Raw genomic sequence first — 19,270 nt, 5'->3', positions numbered from 1 at the left:
TGTACTATTTGACCTACATGATAGCCAGCTTCAGTCATATAAGTTCAAGACAGCGACCACAACAGTCCATATTAAGCAGCAGTTGCAGCAGGTATCAACATCGATAGTGGCCCTTCCTTTAGTAAAAAGCTGCTTTTGTGCGGTAGCGGGCAGCATTAGTATTAGATACATCAGTCGGCACTTCCTCCAATGAAAAGGTACCCCATTTTGACAACACACTAACGTTCGGAATGCTGGCATTTGAAATATATGAGCCTCGAAGTTTTCAGTGTAAAAACAGCTATCCTTTGTGTTATCAGAAGAATTCCTAATACGTACTGTCGGTGATAACGCAAAAATTCGATCAATATGGATTTTTTTTTCTTTCAACAGTATGCAACACCCAACAGTTTTTGGTATCTGCTTCCAAACGACACTAAAATTCATAATCAAACCTTGAAAATTGTAAGTCCTGAATTGTGCAAGCAGCTGTATACTATTGCAAATGGTCAATCCTTGTTGAAACACAGATTCCGATTGATCTGATTGGTCATTCAATGATTGTTTTCCCTAGCAAGGTTGACAGAATTATAGACCTAGTAAATCGTGAAGGTACTATTTGGCCCACATAAGAGCCTGTTTGTGCCTCACAACTAGTCATCCAGGTCGGACTCGATTATCCGGAACATCAAAAAAAATTTCATTCCGGATAATCGAGTCTCCGGATAATCGGGTCCGACCTGTATTAGTTCTAGAATAGGACAGTCCTTACTAAGCAGCAGCAGTAATGGCAGCGGAAAGCGGCAGCGGGTATCAGCAGCGATAGTGACAGGCCCAGCTGGTGCAGCGGGCTTCCTCTAGTAAAAAACAGCTTTTGTATGGTAGCGGGCAGCATCAGTAATAAGTACATCACTATAAAAAGTTCCTGTTTTTTGAGAACACAAAAATTTTTTGAGACGCTGGCATTAAAAACATGTTTGCCGTCAAATTTTCAGTGTGGAAACAGCTTTCCACTGTGTTATCAGAGAAAAGGCTCAATCCCCACTGTCGGGGTAACACACAGATGCCATCAGCATTATATCTGATATCAAATTGAACAACAATTGTCCTTATAAGGACAACAAACAAATTATTGAAGATTTAATATTTTCTAGTTTTGCGCTAGAATTAAAAGTGAAATGTTAGTAAATGTTATGAGCCCAACCGCCTAAGGATTTTTTAGTTTTAAGTTGGTTTATTTGACACGGCACGATACATCCGCCTAAGGATATTAGAAGGTAATTTTTATTCATACATCCCATTTGCGCTCTACTAATCATCCTCTCATCTAGGATCATCAGTTCTAGCGAGCAGAAACAACTCCAGCAAGGATGATTCATGTACTCTCAATCGACAAATCCAAGGAGATGCAATAATCGCTTTGTTTGCAAACTTGTTGGTGCATTGCGCAGAAAATCTCGAACGAGAGTGCGACCGAATCAAGCTAACTCCAACGCCGCGACCGATCGCGATGAATTCATTTCGGCCGAGAACCAAATACGGTTCAACCGAGACACGAGGATGACATAATCGACCGCTCTTTCATTACACTCGAATCTTCATCAGCGCAGAGCAGTTTCCACAGTGGTTAATTTAGGGGTAAAACGTAAACAAACTACACTCACCTTGAAATTCATATGCCTTCTTAAGTTTGTCACGCTGCTATATACCAGACCGTGAATAGCGTTGATGGGACTTATGAACCTTTTTTTTTCAATTCAAAGAGAGTTGAATGAATTTTTAATATGGCCAATTCGATACGACTCGGCGTCGATGATGGGCGGGAGAGGCTGGCTGTACAGGGGTTGCGACGGGTGGTTTTTGAATACTTTCAATAAGCTTTGCTTATTTATATTTACATTCGCCAGCGAACTGCGCGCTGGGATTCGTGTAGTGTGCGGGACTACGTAAGATTTAATTTTAACCCAAACCATCGTAAGTTTGGTCGTTTCACAGGGGGTTGGTCGTCGTCCGTCGGTGAAATGAGGCGGTACATCGTCTTTCTTCCCGGCTCATTTGCACCCGCATGTCGCCCAAATATAGCAGTGACATCAGCGGCTTCACGCTGCTGTTGTCATACGACCGATGGAGCAGATCCAATCCTGAAAGGGTTCACCGATAAAGTCGGCTGCATGTTTTGGCCGGTATCCTTGAATTCACTCTGACTTCCTACTCTCTGAGCGAGGCAGGAAGCAATCGGCTGATATTCAAATTCGCAGAGCTCCAATGTTGGTTGAATGACCAGACTAAGCGTGTGACATCAGTGTTGTGGCGATAAAAAAAGTGAAACCGCACGCCGCAGCCGGAAATCGGACTTCTACTGTGTGTATGTTTGCCTCAGCGATTCGAGTCTCGTTTTCTAAGATATGTCAGACAGGCGGCCTCGATAAGTGCCTGAGAATATTGTAGTTTGTGTTCTTCGCCGTTTCCTGTTGCGGCGGTGATACTGCCCCTGATTGATGATTTGAAATCTCATCGCGACAACTGTACTCACCACTACCACCGTCACTTGCGACCAGACGGCTGTTGCGGTGGCTAGGTTCGATACTGGTGTTGAAATATGCAAATTAAATCAAATTCACTTCTTTCATCGTTTTACGGCTGTTGGACTGTCGAAATTTTTAAGTCAGATAGCGTGAGATACAAAGATTGAATTGTGTAAAGAGAGTCACAGGATTTGATTGCCACCATCGCGCGTTGAGCTTCTGTCTTGGAAGTGAACGGACCACGTGACGAACAGTAGAAAACAAGGTACTTTTCCATGCAGTTTTATCGTAGCACCTGATAACACTTTTCTAACATCGCGTCGTCATCCTCGGTAGTCATACTATGTTACACGCCAAAAATTTGTTTCAATTATTTTGATGAAACAGTAGTTTGCTAAATTCGAACAAACTTCGCAGAGTAATCGCCGCAAAATACGAACATTGAAGTAAATTCGAAGTAAAAACCGTTTACATATTTAAACCCGCGAGTCCAAGGCAGGTAGGCCTGTCTGCTTCCACGCAGGCAGGCAGAGGACAAACACGAGAGCTGCATTTGATGAGTCATGCATTGAAAATACTCATCGTGAGCACACGAATGTACTGAACACGATTACCGGAGGTTCGGCGCTAGTAGTTTTACTAACACACAGCCAGCGCTTGCTTCAACTCTAGTAGCCACAGACAGTCAGAGTAAACTCTGCTGTGCTCTAAAAAATATAGCTCTGCTCTTTGCACATTCGCTAGTTTGAGATGGCGGTGAAACACCTGCGCAACCAGACAGTGATAGTGCGAAACGGCGGGAGTAAACATGACTAGTTTCTGTGTTTCTTATCGAGATGGTGTTTCTATAGGTCGGTTGAAGGTTGTTCTGGACAACCGGACCGACGGGTGGATAGCTGAAAGATACTTTGTTTAGGAATGCAGATTTTCATGCAAACTCCCCATTAAGGACCCGTGTCTGCAGGTTTTTTTTTCTGCGGCGTTGTGGGTATTGCGTAAATGCGCTAATTTTATTGCTACGGTGCTTGGTTGCAATTCTATCCTCGCACCGCCTGCTCAGCTGTTACACAAAAAGTGATTTATATTTTTTGACAAGTTTTCATAAATTAAAATTAGATCATCCGCTACCCGCGGTAGCAGTTGGAAGTGTGAAAAATGCTTAGTTGACTAATGCTCCTCCAAGTCATCAACCTTTAAATTGAGTGCGTGTCGAAAAGAACTGTTGTTCGTACTCACCAATAAATTCGAAGGCCTCCTGAAAGTACTGCTTGATATTCTGATGAGGCGTATCGCTGGCGGGAATTTGTTTGTACTCTAGTCCCGGTTTTAGCAGGCTGGCCGCTGGTTGTTGGCAGGTCACATTCAGCACGCAGTTTGCTCCCACGGTTGACGGGTCGATGGCGTCCCGGCCGTTGCCGAGCAATAGATGTGGAAATACGGGCGATGCGGGATGCGTTTCGATGTCTGTGCGTAGAGAAAAAAAAAGAAACATCAAAAATGAGGCCGGGCGTTAATTGAATCGAATTTGTATGAGTCATTGATATCGATTGGCGCGGTTGGGTCGGCACTTGGCGTAATAAATTCCCAACAAATTAATATAAATACATGCTCTCCCGCCGGGCCCTAGGACGGCCGAACTGCTACAGTCACAGGGTAATATCAAAGGGCGATAACGAAACATCAATAAACCATATTGGCCGAACATACGGACGTACACCAGCAGCGCAACGGCGATGTTACAGAGCCCTACTGAGTGTAGTGCAAGGGGGTGTCGAGTGTGGGGATGATTAAAATTGACGGTCGAGGGGTGAGTGTGAGAAATGAGTCACTATTTGACACTTCGGTTGACTACAGGACGATAAAAGACCGACCGACCCAAAAGCAGCCGATATTTATTGCAACTCGATATTGAATCCGATATATTCGTGTAAATAGGGGATGTTTTGATCTGTTCGAATAATTTGGTAATGGAAACAATTGATGACGATTTCCACCTTAAACTGTTTGACGGGTGAATGATGCGAACTAACGCAGGGCTGGTCTGCGGAGTTTCCGCTTCCATAGAAATGGCTATCAGCTGATCAGTTCGAATTGAAGTTTTGTTATCACACGTAACAGAAAAAAAAACAATTGAACGACGTCAATCATCTACCAATCAATCACAGTAGTGCTAAAATTGTTAAATTATCGATATGATAATAGGACAGAAATGGTGTGGTATACGGTCAAACATACAAATTGTCAAATTTTTGCTCGATACCGACTGCGTATGTGACAACACTGTAAGCCTCAGCGGAAATACTGTTTATCTAGCGAAAATAGTCATTTAAGACAGTGCATGCGACCACCACCAATGCTGACTTTGCTTCTCCGGTCGGCTGAATGGGACTGGTGCAGTCATTAATTGTGCCAATTTAGGAATGAATGACAGAGTCCGACGCGAGCGATTCTAATTAATTCGATCGTCTATGTTGGCTTCCGATTTCACAGTGTACTACGATGACTGCGCAATTCGCGCGTTCTCTTCCTTCTCCGTTCGAATCTGTCACAATGAGTAAATATGAGTCATTTTGTAAGTTAAAGGGAGAATGCTATTTTGATCGTCAACAAAAAGTAATAATTGGACGTACCAATTACCACTTTTTTGTTGATTTGTTATCCTCGAGATCACCTGCTTTTTATTGCTCGTGTATCATAAACGAGATCAGTGTCATGTGATCACGGGTGCGTCTATTTGTGTAAACACGAAGCAGCGATGGCGCACGGTAACAACTGATACCGATACCGATTGTTAGAAGTTCAGCTGTACGCACCGATCTTCCCTACCCGTTGACGATGATGCTTGCATAAATTTCCGCCAATTGTGCAAATTATCACAACTATTTGTGTGGTGCCTACCTACTCATCTAGAGCTGAAAATAGTAAGACGAAACACGTGCTAGAGGCTACAACAAAAAATGTAACACACAACATGTATTATGCCACCGCAGCAAGCGACGAGCGAGTAAATGATGCTAAATTGATCGGTGTGATGCCAAAGTGAGCTGAATAAGAAAATATATGTTTCATACCAGTCTAACGCCGGACAATTTGCTTAATGGGCTTGATTACTTTGATTACTTTTCTGTGTTCGTGATCGTTCCAACTGGCAGCACTGTTCAGTGCGTGTGACAGTTCTATCCTCGCGTGCTCATAAGTATGTTCCGCTACTAGCTAGGGGCTTGATTGACAGTTACAGTTTTACCAATTGGTTATGCCTGCTTGCGCTGTGCTACCGTGCTTGAATGGCTTGCAACACTCTGCAGGGGTGTGTTTACGGAACCGGTCGATTGTTTGCGAAGCTATTGGGACCGAATTCCTAAACGAACCGATCATCATCGTACCGCAAAACGATCGTCGTGAGTGGGAGTGGATGCAAGCATTGTGAACCCACGCCGCCGTTGTTGGTCCGGAGGGAGAGCAAAAACATCGGCGAATATTTTTGTCGCAGTTTGTTTGATTTTTGATTGTTGGCGTCGCAGAGTGGAGCGTACCGCGATGACCGCGGATCAGATCTAACCTGCCGCATTGTCCCGCCAGGGTCCCACCCGGCAGACTCAGGAGGAGTACGAGTCAAGCAAGCATGATCTGGTGGCGTTGGCTGAAACTGGTTTTCAAATAATTTTTTGTACGCAGATAATTGCCGAATGCACGTCATCATGAATGGTTGTTTCGCTGTGGGTTTGAATGAACGTACGAGTGAGTTCAAAATTTATCCTGTTACAGGTACAAAATTTGTTCGCATTAAACATTTCAAACTATCACCTGATCAAGGAGGCAGTCAAAATATTAACCAAGAGAGAAGCCAAACGTCTTCATGTATTCATCTATTCGAGCACAGAAAGGTTATAAATTTAAATCCGTGGTTTAATCCTACCACACTTCAGTCCCGCCCAGCCGCCAAAAAAGGAAAGTTGTTTGACCGTCCTTGAAAGAGAAGATTAAACAAGTGAGGGCTCGATAGAGAACAGCGATGACCTTTAGACGCTTTTTTTTCTATTCTTCCTCGATGGCATAATCCGATGCTGGTGATTACTGTAGATCACTTATCAAAAACAAACGGTTCTGAACGGAAGAAACGTCCAATAGAAAACCATTGCCAGTAGATTAGAGCCAAGCTAGAGTAGTATCTAGTCGCGAGCCCGCATGAGCATCGCAGCTTTCATATCGCCGAGTAAAATCGGTTTTGCCGAGGAGTGTGGAATATTTTTGAAAATGACATCATTCCACGCTTCAACTGTACGGCGAACAGTGAAGAAAAATGCCGCAAAACGATGAGTTCATTTTCTTTTTCACAGCTAACCGTCAAAAGAGTACGTATCGATGTGTATTAGCACGGGAGATGGTGTAAACGAGGAACCATCGGCTCTAATTGGATATACCAACAACCCGGGCCGTTGCAGTAAAAGCTGCTCAAATCGGGACAAAAATGGTTGAGCTGTCAAAAAAGATGACGTTATTATTACGACGATTATTGCGTTCGCTACTGATTGATTTCAGTGTAAACGAAAAAAGAATGTTTGTATGACTATTCTGCGCATTTTTTTAATGCCATCAAGCGAGCAGATGGCATGTTTTTGACAGCTACAACATGTCGGGGGCACACCGTTCTAATGTCTGTTGGTATTTAACGCCAAAAATACATATTCAAACATTCCGCTACTGGCGACTTACTGGCCAACAAGAGTAACACATCGTACGGTGATGTTATTTTCGCCTTCGATATAATAAATGATTTCAATTTGTTTCTATTACCAGTTAGTAGCACCGTTGGTTGAATGCGCTTGGCAGTGAACATGTGCAAAGGCAGTGTTGCCAAGCGGATCTGGGGTACAGTTCACCAATTAGAAGTGTACTAGCTGAGGAGTGGCAACCATGCGGATTTAAATTAAATCAGCGACTGCACAATCTGGCCAGTTGGCTGCACTTAGTACGACTACTTGTTTAAGCCATAAAAGCGACTAAGAGTGATTCTTCTGTTGTGACACAGTTCGATATGTAACCCATTCGGAGGCATTCTATATTTGCATAACCGAGTATTTACGTAATTTGCATGCATATGTGTGTCTCACATTCAGTGTTTACCCCGTATAGTGTTACAGCAGTGCTGCCAACCAGATACATTAGAAACAAAATACGATAACCTACTGAGCGGATGGGTCACTCGTTATCAACGGGTGTCGGGTATGTGTTCGCCCCGTACATCTTCACAGCGATGTATGACGTGTGTGCAGTGTGAACGAGACGACGGTCGCTTACACAACGACGCAACATGATGGATTCGATCGTTGCATCTCTACACTGTGGAGTGCTTTTTGCCCTGAATGAAATTTAATCCCTGTGTGGAGTCGTTTCATTCAGTGAGCAGCCGAGCCGTGCAGTTGTGGTATGAAACAATAAAATTTTTATAATGAATAACCTCAACCACGCTGCATGAATGAAAGCTGCTAACGCGCTTTCTGTTCTTTCGGTTTTTTTTTGTTTTTTTGTTTTGTTTACGTAAGCCCCTTGAATCGAACTGACGCGATAGTTACACATGTCAACAGGGTGTTTGACATTAGTTCGGGGTTGTGTGCATGCTGTTCGCGTTAACAGGGGAAAACAGTTCAATCAGTTTTATTTCTATTTGTGAATTGTTCTCGCTTCAGAAAACTATGCTTCCAAATGCAATTCAGATAAAACTGTGAATGCGAGTAAGATGACACACCCACGCTTACTTCCGGTTCGTGAATAGAACGCGTTGCAAGCGCAACGCGAGTCTTAATCATCCGCAGATAGATCGAGTGAAATGATCCGCTTCTTTATACTACATTTGGGTGATTTTCATGTGGTTACTTACCATAGGAAACGGCTGGACTAGAACAACTCCGCGCCAGTGGGATCCGGGCTCCAGGTGTGATGGATGAATCGTCGCAGGTATCCTTGTGTCTTTTATGAGGATTGTGAATCGCTGAAAGAAAACAGAAGCGAAGATTTGGGTTAGAATATCTTCCTCTTTTCGGGCTCGAACTATCGTAACATTATTTGACGTGATAAACAAAACAATCGTTTGTATCTGATATTGATTAATGAGTTGTTATGACAATGAACGACGCGCAATCGACTGTTTGCGCGCAATTGCACAACACTTTTCAATGGAACTGCATTTGCATATATATATAGTACGCTAGAAAACTATACCCGTCGCCGTCAGTGTAGTATTAATGTTGCCCTTCGTGGCCCGGAAATGGGAGCGCAGCTCGTCTGATAGTAACGCAAACGCAACCCAATCAAACAATTCCAGCGTAAACCAGCAAAACGTCGAAATCGTGAACTTTTCAGTTATTTTTTTTTGTTTAGTTTACGCTACCATCGTTAGTTACTTGGAGTCCCCCCAATTTGCAAAATAAATATGACCTCGCGACGATCGTGATTCAGCCTATCATTAGCATGAATATAAATCTGAACAAAAATATATTAGTCTGCAAAAAAAAATTCTACAGCTGTCCTGATTTTAGAGTAGTTGCCAGCTATATTTGTGATAAATTTGGCCTCTTCATTTTTTGAAAAGGATCTTTAGCCTGGTCAAGCAGAACCTTTCAAGAACGTCAGGTAAAATAAGATTTATGTCTGTTTTTTGCATTTTGTTTGTTAGCAGAGGTATTTTTGATTTTTCAGGCTAATTTAACATAATTTTTCATAAACTTTGTATAAATTCTTTGGGGCGTTCTCAACTAAGCCTGATTTTTTTTCACACAAGCGCGAACTATAGTAATCATGTCTCTTTCTCTACACTTACTGTCAATAGTGATAAGAACTAATAATAGAAGTGTGGAATACAAGAATGACCGATATCTCAAAAGATCAATGTTTCTGGTCGCAATGATGAGTTCATACAGGAATAATAATCTTAATTTGCAATCAGTATTGTCTGTAGTCTCATCCATCTATGAATTCACTTTAAGTTAAATTCAATCAATTTCTGCTTGGCGTTTTTCAACCATTTGTCCTGTTCCATCTCTTTTTTGTACTTTTCCTCTCATAAGAATTACTTTTTTATTTTGAACCAAATTTAGGAGCGTTCCTTGGATTTTTAGTTAGTTCGAAAACCTAGTTCGCTTTATCTTTTTTTTCAGATGAATTCTAGACATGATTATAGATGATTCTTCTGTTTCGTCTTTACTTATTTTTAGCCTTTTTTAGCTTATCAATTATCATATTATGTTTTAATCTTTTCTAATTACGGCGTCTCAAACTATTATTTCCATTGTTGTTTTTCTCTAGTTTTCAGAGACGTTCTTCAACCATTTTAACAGAACTCAGAGTTAATCTTATTTATTGGAAAGAAGTGTTTTTAGATGTTTTAACCCTCTAGTGCCCAAATTAATTTTCAAATGGACTTCGAAAAAATCACTATGAAGCTTTATGAACATTTTTTAAGTTCTTATTGAAGCTTTTAAGAGGTTCAATTGAAGACCGCCTAGAGGCGGCACTGGGCACTAGAGGGTTAAGCTGCATTTACTCGAGTTTTATTATTTTAAAAAGAACATGATATAGTTTTTTCTTGAGCTTGTTTTTTTTTGGTTTATAGTTCATACCAATTGTTGTGGCCTTTCCGCTGTTTTACGTTTTTCAGGTATTTTGACTGAATCCTTATGTGGTAATTTTCTTTCTTTTTTTTTATTCTGTTAGAAAAGGTTTTAAAATTTATAATTACTTCCATTTTCGATTTTTTTTACTTTCAGAAATGTTTTTACAATTTTTGTTAACGTTTTTTTAGTCACTTAAAATTATATTCTTCTTGACTTCTGAATTTTAGACGTGTTTTCCAGCAGAAGCTTTTGTATGCTTTCTTCCTACTTTCAAAGACGTTTTAAAGTTTTCTGACATCAATTTGGGATAATTTTTTTATTGTAGTTCTCGGCCTTTCCTGACGTTAGGTAAATTTGAGCTCAGTTTTTTTCTTTTTTTTATATACCTGAAATAGAAACTATTTATTTTTTATTTTCTGTTTCAAATGTTTTCAGTCAGTAAGCTACTCGGCGTTTTTATGCATTTTGCGTTAAACTTGGCGCACGCTATGTTTAAAGAAGGTTTTTATACAAAGTCAATGTACCTAAAATGTTTCTCCGTAGGATCATAGTTTTAGCCCTCTAGTTTCAAAATATAAACAACCGAAAATATTTCATCGGTGAAAATTTGTTTTTCCTCGATTTTTCATTTTATATTTAACAAAATTACACATTCTGATTTTTAAAAAAAATCTAGGAACAAGGTATCAAAAATCAGAATACAACATTTTTTCCGCTTAAAATTACTGAAATTTTCGTGTAAAAACATCCTTTCTACGTTAATCCAGCTTAAAATGAGATCAAAAACACTTCATTTAGTTATGTTTATTTCTCATCTTTTTCGGCTCAATATTGAAAACCAAGTCTTCCGATGCGCATAAATGTTATTTAGTGTGCGTAGCAATTGCCATGGTGATAAAACAATTTGAAAAAAAAAAATCAACTGCATATTAGGCTTTTCACTCAGTTGAATAGCAATATGTACTCAAAATGTATGGTCACGAAGAAAACCGCGAAAAAGTGTGCATTTTGTGCTTCAAAACGGCCAAACAACTTGAACGCGTTGATCAAAGTTTAAAGCAGGTCATACAAAGACTTTTCAACAAATTATACTAAAATTATATCATCTATTTTAAAGTGTTTTGTGGCAGTTGCTACAATATGGGGTACAGGTTTTCTAAAGGTAACTTCATGATGATTAACTGTCTTGAATTTTGTTTATTTATAAATTCTCGTTAGGTTTGTCCTTCAAACATATGACCGACACCAAAATTTCACATCCCGAAATTTCATGATCCAGAGTTCTGCAAGCGATCACATGAAGGCCTTGCGAAATATTCAGAGCAAACGACCGAAGCTCTTCACAAGGAAATTTATGAAATGCAAGAAAACCATTTGAACTACAAACCTAAAATATGTGCTGCTGTTTTAGCATACGACATTAGTCACATTCTAAAGTTCATTTTTTTGCTGTATCAAATATTTCAGCTTCTATCATTTTATGTTTGTGCTATTAATATTACAGTTAAACCTGTTTCTGTGCGAGAGATAGAAACCGCACAAAAAAATCATTTGAAACTTCACAATAAAACAATGTTTCTGCAACATTATGAAAAAATCATTTTTTTATGCGGTGAATAGGGACCACATGAAAAATTTTTATTTACAAACAAACTCGAAACTTGATTATTCTGATTATGAATATCTATAAGAACATATTTCAAAACATCTAATTGATTAACGTAACTTTTTTAAACATAATAATTTTTCCAACTGCTGTACTTCGTAGGCTAACAATACAGGGTTTTTCCTACGTAAAACTTGCTCGAATAGCAAATTGTTGACGCAATGCTCATGTAATGCGTTGAAATTCATTTCAAGGATCGAAAAAAATCGTATCGGATGTGGTCCTTTTTCATATACCGCACAAAAAAAATCGCACAAAAACAGTCGCACAAATGAAACCGCATACTAAAAGTAGCACAAAATAAATTTTGCACAAAAACAGGTTTAACTGCAAAGGTTTTTAAATGTAATGAAGGATAAAACTGATCTAAATGGGTAAATAATGTTTTTAATTACAAGCTACATATCTGAAAAGGACTATTCACCACATTATAAATAAAATTTTTTTTAATGTAATCATACAAATACTTGCTTACTTTGATGATGAAAAATCTTCAAATCGTTATATCACCATGGTAATTGCTACGCACACTAAATAACATTTATGCGCATCGGAAGACTTGGTTTTCAATATTGAACCGTAAACGATGAAGAATAAACATTATTAAATGAAGTGTTTTTGATCTCATTTTAAGCTGGATTAACGTAGAAAGAATGTTTTTACACGAAAATTTCAGTAATTTTAAGCGGAAAAAATGTTGTATTCTGATTTGGATACCTGGTTCCTAGATTTTTTTAAAAATCAGAATGTGTAATTTTGTTAAATATAAAATGAAAAATCGAGGGAAAAACAAATTTTCACCGATGAAATATTTTCGGATATTCATATTTTGAAACTAGAGGGCTGAAACTATGACCCTACGGAGAAACATTTTAGGTACATTGACTTTGTATAATAACCTTCTTTAAACATAGCATGTGGCGTATTTTTTACTAAATCTTTTCTACCTTGTAGAAAAGATTTAAGCTTTCAAGCTCGTACAGAAGCTTCAGCCCTATTGAATTCTTTTTGTTTTTTTTTTGTATTGAAAAACCTAATTTCCGGCAAATTTGAATAATTTTATATTGAATTTAAAAGTTTCATCGTATTTCTCGGAAAATTTATGTATCACCCCGTGGTAATATGATCTCGAGATATAACATTTCGATATAACAATTTTCGAAAAGAAAGAATTATTATCTAAAACTTTGCCGAAGACGTCACACCGATCAAACCGTTTTGGGCACAAAAATATTTGCAATCATCAATACCTTCGCAAAATAGCATTTCAAATAGCCTCTCAAAAATGATACAACTCATTCAAAATTTTTCAAAAAAAAATAAACCAATGGCACAAAGTGGCATCTTTCGCCTATAGAAACGTCTATGCAAAGTTCCAGCCAAATCAAAAATAACAATAAAAAGAAATAAAACTGGGCTTTTTTTTGCTCAATACAAAAATAATCTATCTGACTTCCTATCAAAAATAATACTTTTTCTGGATTCCTTGCTTTGTTTTCTTCGACTCACCCATCAGTATTTTTCAGACGTCTCACGTCTATAATTGGTAGGAAATAGAAAAAAGTGATTTTCACTAAAAACAGCAACATATCTTGCAACAAGGAGGGGGGTTACACAGAGCGGGGGGTATTCCAATTGACACCAAAATTGGGATTTTTCCGAAGTGACACTAGATGAATAATTTCCCCAACTTTGGGCAAAATCTGTGATGGTCGTGTCCAAGTGGCATGTATACTTCGTATGTACCCATATCTAACAACCAACACTTTCACAACTTCTGCATTCTCAAGGGATTATTCTGAAGAACTCATATTTTCTCCAATATGCGCAACTATCGAGGAGTTGCTATTACCTCCTACATCCCACAACTTGATAGCAGAGCAGCACAGTTTCATTTAACTCGTTAATTTGTCTAATTTTTGTCATCTAACAGGCACTGAGTGTTCATTATTCTACCAACTTTCACTTCCAACTCGAAGGAACCGAATTCTTGGCCGATCGGCCGAAAAATGTCCTAAATAATGGCATCATCAGCCTTGCAAGTGACCCTTTGTTGTTTGTTTACCTGGCAACATAGTCTCTCTGATTCATGTGGAACAAAAATATAGGTACTTTTCCCTGCAGGGGCAAAAGCTGCGAACTGCGATATAACTCATATCGCAGCACCACCAGTGTTGATTCGTAGGCTCCGGAGCGAGAAACCTGTTTGTTACGTGCTAGCTAGCAAGCTGGGCAGCCAACAGGCAAGGCACGATGTAAAGAAACCCGCAGCCACGAAACAAACTTGGAAAGGTCGAATCTAGATTGTTTTGCCCCACAAGTGGTTATGGCGGCGGTGTGCTGTGTAGACAGGTGCGGGGCAAAACGGGTTGGCGTGCTCGCAACCATTGCAATAGCCATTGAGCTGCTTAGCCCTGGCTTGCTACAATCGCTCTTGTTCATTCAATGGGGTTTAATAATGAAATGATTTCTGCGGTTTTTAGGAATCAACAATCCAACAACATCGCTTCCTGGTTTGTGCAGATTTTGCAGAGATGAACTTCCGGGATCAGTTGCAGACTAGGATTGGTGTCCAATGAAATATCCAGCCGTAGTCATCACACCCGCCAATGCAGAGAAGCACTTTGTTTACATACACTGTCAATCGAGCACAATTTACGACCTGTTTATGTGATTTCCTTGCGCGATGTTAGTGCGATTCGATCATTGGAAATAATGCTTGGAAAAGATCTAGATCATCAAACGGCAGCTTTGTTCATCATTAGAGCATACGGGGCGTAAATCAGTGTGATTTATACGCAAACTCTTCGGGTTGAGGTCCGCTGTAAGTGTTTAGTTATTGGCTAATAACGGTTCTCGCTTTTCGACCGTCTGGGTAGCATCTTTCGAAGCAGTTGTATATACAAAAGGCAGCCAATGTGCCGGCATTATGTTTCCGGCGAGTCTCAGCGGAAAATGGCATCTTAAACGTAATACGCAAGGCCGCCTTCGTGAAGGCGGTGCGCAATCAGTGTCGACCTGAGAGTAGCGTAACACGTTGCGTCTCTACCTCGAGCTGTTCGCCACCCAGCGCAGCACTAAAGACCACTATAATTAAACGTACCCGCAATAAACAGATTCTCGTTTCGCCGTTGCCACCAATTGAGCAGCTGCCCTCGATTCCGCTCTGGCTACTGTGATTATTGCTATGACTCAGATGTTTATAGGAGATTTAATTTAAAAATAAGACATATTTTGGATCACCACGAAAGCAGCAATAGTAACCACACCGCGGTGCTTGAACTGCGTCTTTCTCGTGTCTGCCAGCCGCGTATTCTGCGCTATGCACCACATCCAAAGGCGAGCGGGGTTTGCAGCAAGTGAGGGGCGGATTATTTTCATTTTCTTTCCTGCTTTGGATTTACTCCACCTCATCTTTGCACTTTTCGGTCTGCGGAGCGCGAGGTTGCCCGCTTATTTGCACTGTGTAGCCACATATTTTGAAACTAAATCCGCTCGATTGGCTTACCGCATCACAAACCAACTTCTTCGGCGGTGTGTTGCATGCACTTCACACAGTTCAATCGACCCGCATTATGACTCACCATGCAACGGCTTCGAGTGCGAGTGATGTTTTAGCTGCTGTGCGGTACGATATAGCTATGCAATGCAGGCCAGACTGAAGTAAACTGACAGGTGGAAGAAGACTGTTGCGTTGTGACTGGTGCGTTTTGCGGGTATCGCAGTAGACACGAAGATGTTCGAGATTTTTTCTGCTAAACGCACCCGCCTTATTTGTTATAACTTATAACATAGATAGATTTTGTGGTTTTCTAAACCGGTTTTCATACATTGATGAGTGACAAAAAACACATTCATTGAAACCTTTGACACCGAGGTCGAGACTTAAAGCCTAACAAAGTCCTAGAGTATCAAGTTGAAGCCATCGTTCCAGCGATCCGGTTCTGATATCGTTTCGAAAGACGACCCGTTGTTTACAAAACATCTCGGGACGATATTGTCTAGACCGACCGAGAGCGCGCATTCATCATCGGCGAGCGATGCAGAAAATTCCCGGACCCACGACGAAGCAGGTCTTCTGTTCTGGCTGACGACGGGTGAGATGTTCTGTCCGGTTGCCGCCGAACTTCCCGGAATCGTCATTCCTGACTATTTGCTGACTTCGCGTGTGTTCAAAAGGGCGTTCTCTGAAAGTCTGCGATGAATCACTGCAGGAGCGCTGGTTGAAGTTTGTTTCGTAAGAATTATTTTATAGCTTCTAGAACAATGCACTTTTTGACACTAAGTGACACGTTGTTCTTAGATCAAGCAACGGTGACGCAGCATTTAATTACCGCTGATTATTGTGTGTTTCAGTGTGGAAGGATTATTCTATGTAATGCTCCTTTTTCAATTATCTGGTATTTTCTTAAATAGTTCATCATTGTAAAATAAATTAAACTTAACTTCATCCTTAAAAAATTGTTTGCAATGTATGCCACTTAAGAATAATAGTACAAAGTTCCTGAAAAGAGTTTTCTGGACCATATTGAATCACTCGAGGGACTGTTCAGTGTTTTAAATTAACCATTGGTAACTTAACATTCTAGACTAATTCTCTAAAATATTTTTTGGATTGAAAGCACAACGCTTGCCTTAACCTTAGCTGAAAACAACATTATAAGATACCAACAATCTTACTAGTTCCATAAACGAAGGGAAGTTTGAAATTCATAACTAAATTGCAGTATATCAATCATAATATCGTAAGCTATAGGTAAGTCATGAGTTACAGATATCTTTGCTCAAACGAATAGCCAGAATAATTATTCCCCAGGATAGTTTGATAAGTGTTTGAACTTACTCCGAACCATTGAATACTACTGCAAGAATAATTTTGGTTTTGAAGCTGAAGTCTATTTGACGTCAGTGATCGAGCGAGTAATAGTTCCGGGGTTCGAAAGGTCCGATTTGATTTTAAATAAAAAATGGAATGGGAAATTTTCACAAAATTTGTCACTTTGGAATTAATTTGCAAAGAAATTTCGGAAAACGTCAAGATCCCTCGTACATTTCCAATTCTCAGGATGATGAAAACTTCAAAGCAGTAGAAAAAATATCACAAAATTCACTCGAATCAATCCGAACGACCGAATGTCACCTTATTTAGCTCATTTAGAAGAACAATATTATCCAAATCGTACGAATTCGAACGGCCGCAAACAAAAGTTAGGAAGAAAACTTTTGGAATATCCGGAAGTTGCCTTATTAAACATTCGTAGTTCAACACACAATCTAACTTGTTGGAGAGTGGAATGATCTAGAGTTGCATTCAAAGTTTCCACGATCACCAGCCGTTTATGGGTAGAGTATCCTTCATTTCTGTGGACAATAGTGGCGGATGGCGGGCCCAACCGCGATTGATATTCGATAAAAGCAGGATTAAGTTGCTTGAGACCGTCATTGCGACCAGGATTTCTTCAACTAATGAAATATTACTGTTTTGGTGCCTTCGATGCAGTTAGTTGCGCGGTCAGTGTTGACCGTAACGATCGACCTACCGGAAGACATTCGGATCGCGGGTCGCGCACCAACTTGCGCGGGAAGTAAGTAGGACGCTGCACACAAACACACGACGTACGCACATACACAGGCACACCATCTACCGGTACCCACGCAAGCCCCTATTCGTGGATGCGCCCCCTGGAGCAAGCGGATTTACTAAACCAACGCGACGACGGAGACGCGAATGCGGACACTTGTCTTTGGTATTTTAGTCGGAGCGAGACTGATTTCCCACGGATGCCTCACACGGGAGACACTTTGTCGGCCCGCTTCGGGATCGCGGCGGGGATTTTGCGTCGCGCGAACGGTCGAACGAGTCTAATTATAAAAATATAAATTCGTCGTTGGTACACACGGGTGCAGGTGGAAAGAGGCCGGGTAGAACACACGGTCGGATCGGGGAGGATGTTACTTTTCGGACAAATGACTCATGCCGTGATCGACGGAAAACTCATTGCTGAAGCATGTGGTCTACTTTCCCCCATAAAATTAGTAGGCGATCTCAAAGACCGAAAATAGAATTTGAAGGTGTATGGATAGTTAGTTAAAGGCGCGTGATTGTGTATGGTTTGGTGATCGATGGGTTCGTTCGTCCGGTCGGTCTGGTAGTATAGCACTTACCGAGTTTGGTCGTGGGCATCAGGCGCAATCCAAGGCATGTCGATTCCCGTTTTATCCTCATCTTGGAGGACGTTTTGACGGATCCGGCAGTATCAGGCGACACTGATTTTGAGGAGCACACCGCGACTAATGATGATAACGATTGGTTGTTAATGATTTTAAAGGCTAGTTGGCTTGACGTTATTGTTGTTGTTGATTAAACGAAAACGATTTGATGATTGATTCAATCGAAAAATTATTTTTCGCGCGCTTGTTGATGTGTCTATGCACTTTCTGTGTAGAAATGATCTCACTCGATCTACACTTGCAGAAATCTTCGTGTTTCTTTGCGCTTGATAATTATAATAAGCTTGTAATGCACGCTGATCTAGCTAATATGACTCACGTTTGTTCACCTTACATTATGCAAGTTGCTCGCAGCTGTTGGATGATTGAGTATATTTCCCTTGAGTTAGCTTTTTGTGCACCTTATTTCTTCTCCTTCGTACCACAATATACTGGGTCTTGATTTATTCGCACTTGTTACACTTTTATTTAACTTGCCCCTATCCTCACAATCTTCTACTTGAATACTAAACGACCAGGCTGTTATGTGTATGTGTGAATTTATTGGTCACTGAAGTAAAAGCACTTGATTTCACTTTACATCACTTGTTTTTCGTACTTTCAAAGCGTTTTTATTTTGACGCAGGTTTGTTCGGCTCAATTTGGAAACTGTCGCCAGCTTTGATGCGTAATCCTTGATGCTTTCAATGACGTTGTTCTAGTGGTGCTTCTTTCGCTGTTGACAGAATTTGAGATGACAATGTTCAGGTTATGAATAACAAGCAGACCAAACACGCGGCGATATATTGTACGAAACCGAAACAGAACTTGGTTTAGGATAGAAACAATTATGAACGAAGATTTTCTACAGATTCGTGCAGGACCGCGAATATCACCAACGGAGCCAATGTTTGCGGTGGGCGCACACAGAAAGGAAATACACGCGCGTGTGCTGATCAACCGACGGCAAAAATACGAATGATTGCTGGCAGTTGACTAACGATTGACTCGGCTTTGCTCGCCAACCACATTCCTGTTAGTTTAGGAACTGATTGCACCACTACCTTCACATTCGAAATGGTAGCATGATATCATTGTACACTGCACGCACACTGACGCAGTTTGGGGTGACGTCACACGGAAATAAAATTATTCATCTAATACATACCTCAATACTTATAGCATATGTTGGATTTTCTCTGTGTTAGTTGCGGTACAAGGTGCGGCATATTTTCAGTAACAATTAAATTCACTGAAAATTAAATTCTAGCTGTTGATCA

The 19,270-nt window shown here is 40.3% G+C and overlaps 1 protein-coding gene across 2 annotated transcripts in view; it reads right to left on the bottom strand.

Annotated features, from left to right (window-relative positions):
• LOC129718032 (dual specificity protein phosphatase 10-like) overlaps window positions 1–18,990 on the bottom strand; it is a 37,391-nt gene extending 18,401 nt beyond the window's left edge. Inside the window, exons 1-3 of one of the 2 annotated variants that reach the window (XM_055668427.1) lie at window positions 17,946–18,990; window positions 8,383–8,493; window positions 3,741–3,968 (exon numbers count right to left, since the gene is read on the bottom strand). In XM_055668427.1, coding sequence (XP_055524402.1) covers window positions 3,741–3,968; window positions 8,383–8,493; window positions 17,946–18,006 — 400 coding nt within the window. In that variant the 5' untranslated portion in view covers window positions 18,007–18,990. Of the gene's footprint in view, window positions 1–3,740; window positions 3,969–8,382; window positions 8,494–17,320; window positions 17,531–17,945 lie in introns of those variants that run through there. The other variant, XM_055668428.1, reaches the window with a different exon arrangement.
• Window positions 18,991–19,270: the final 280 nt, after the last annotated feature.

This window comes from Wyeomyia smithii, chromosome 1 (assembly GCF_029784165.1).
Source record: "Wyeomyia smithii strain HCP4-BCI-WySm-NY-G18 chromosome 1, ASM2978416v1, whole genome shotgun sequence".
In the NCBI taxonomy this organism is placed as follows: Eukaryota; Metazoa; Arthropoda; class Insecta; order Diptera; family Culicidae; genus Wyeomyia; species Wyeomyia smithii.
This window is presented reverse-complemented; position numbering and strand designations above follow the sequence as displayed.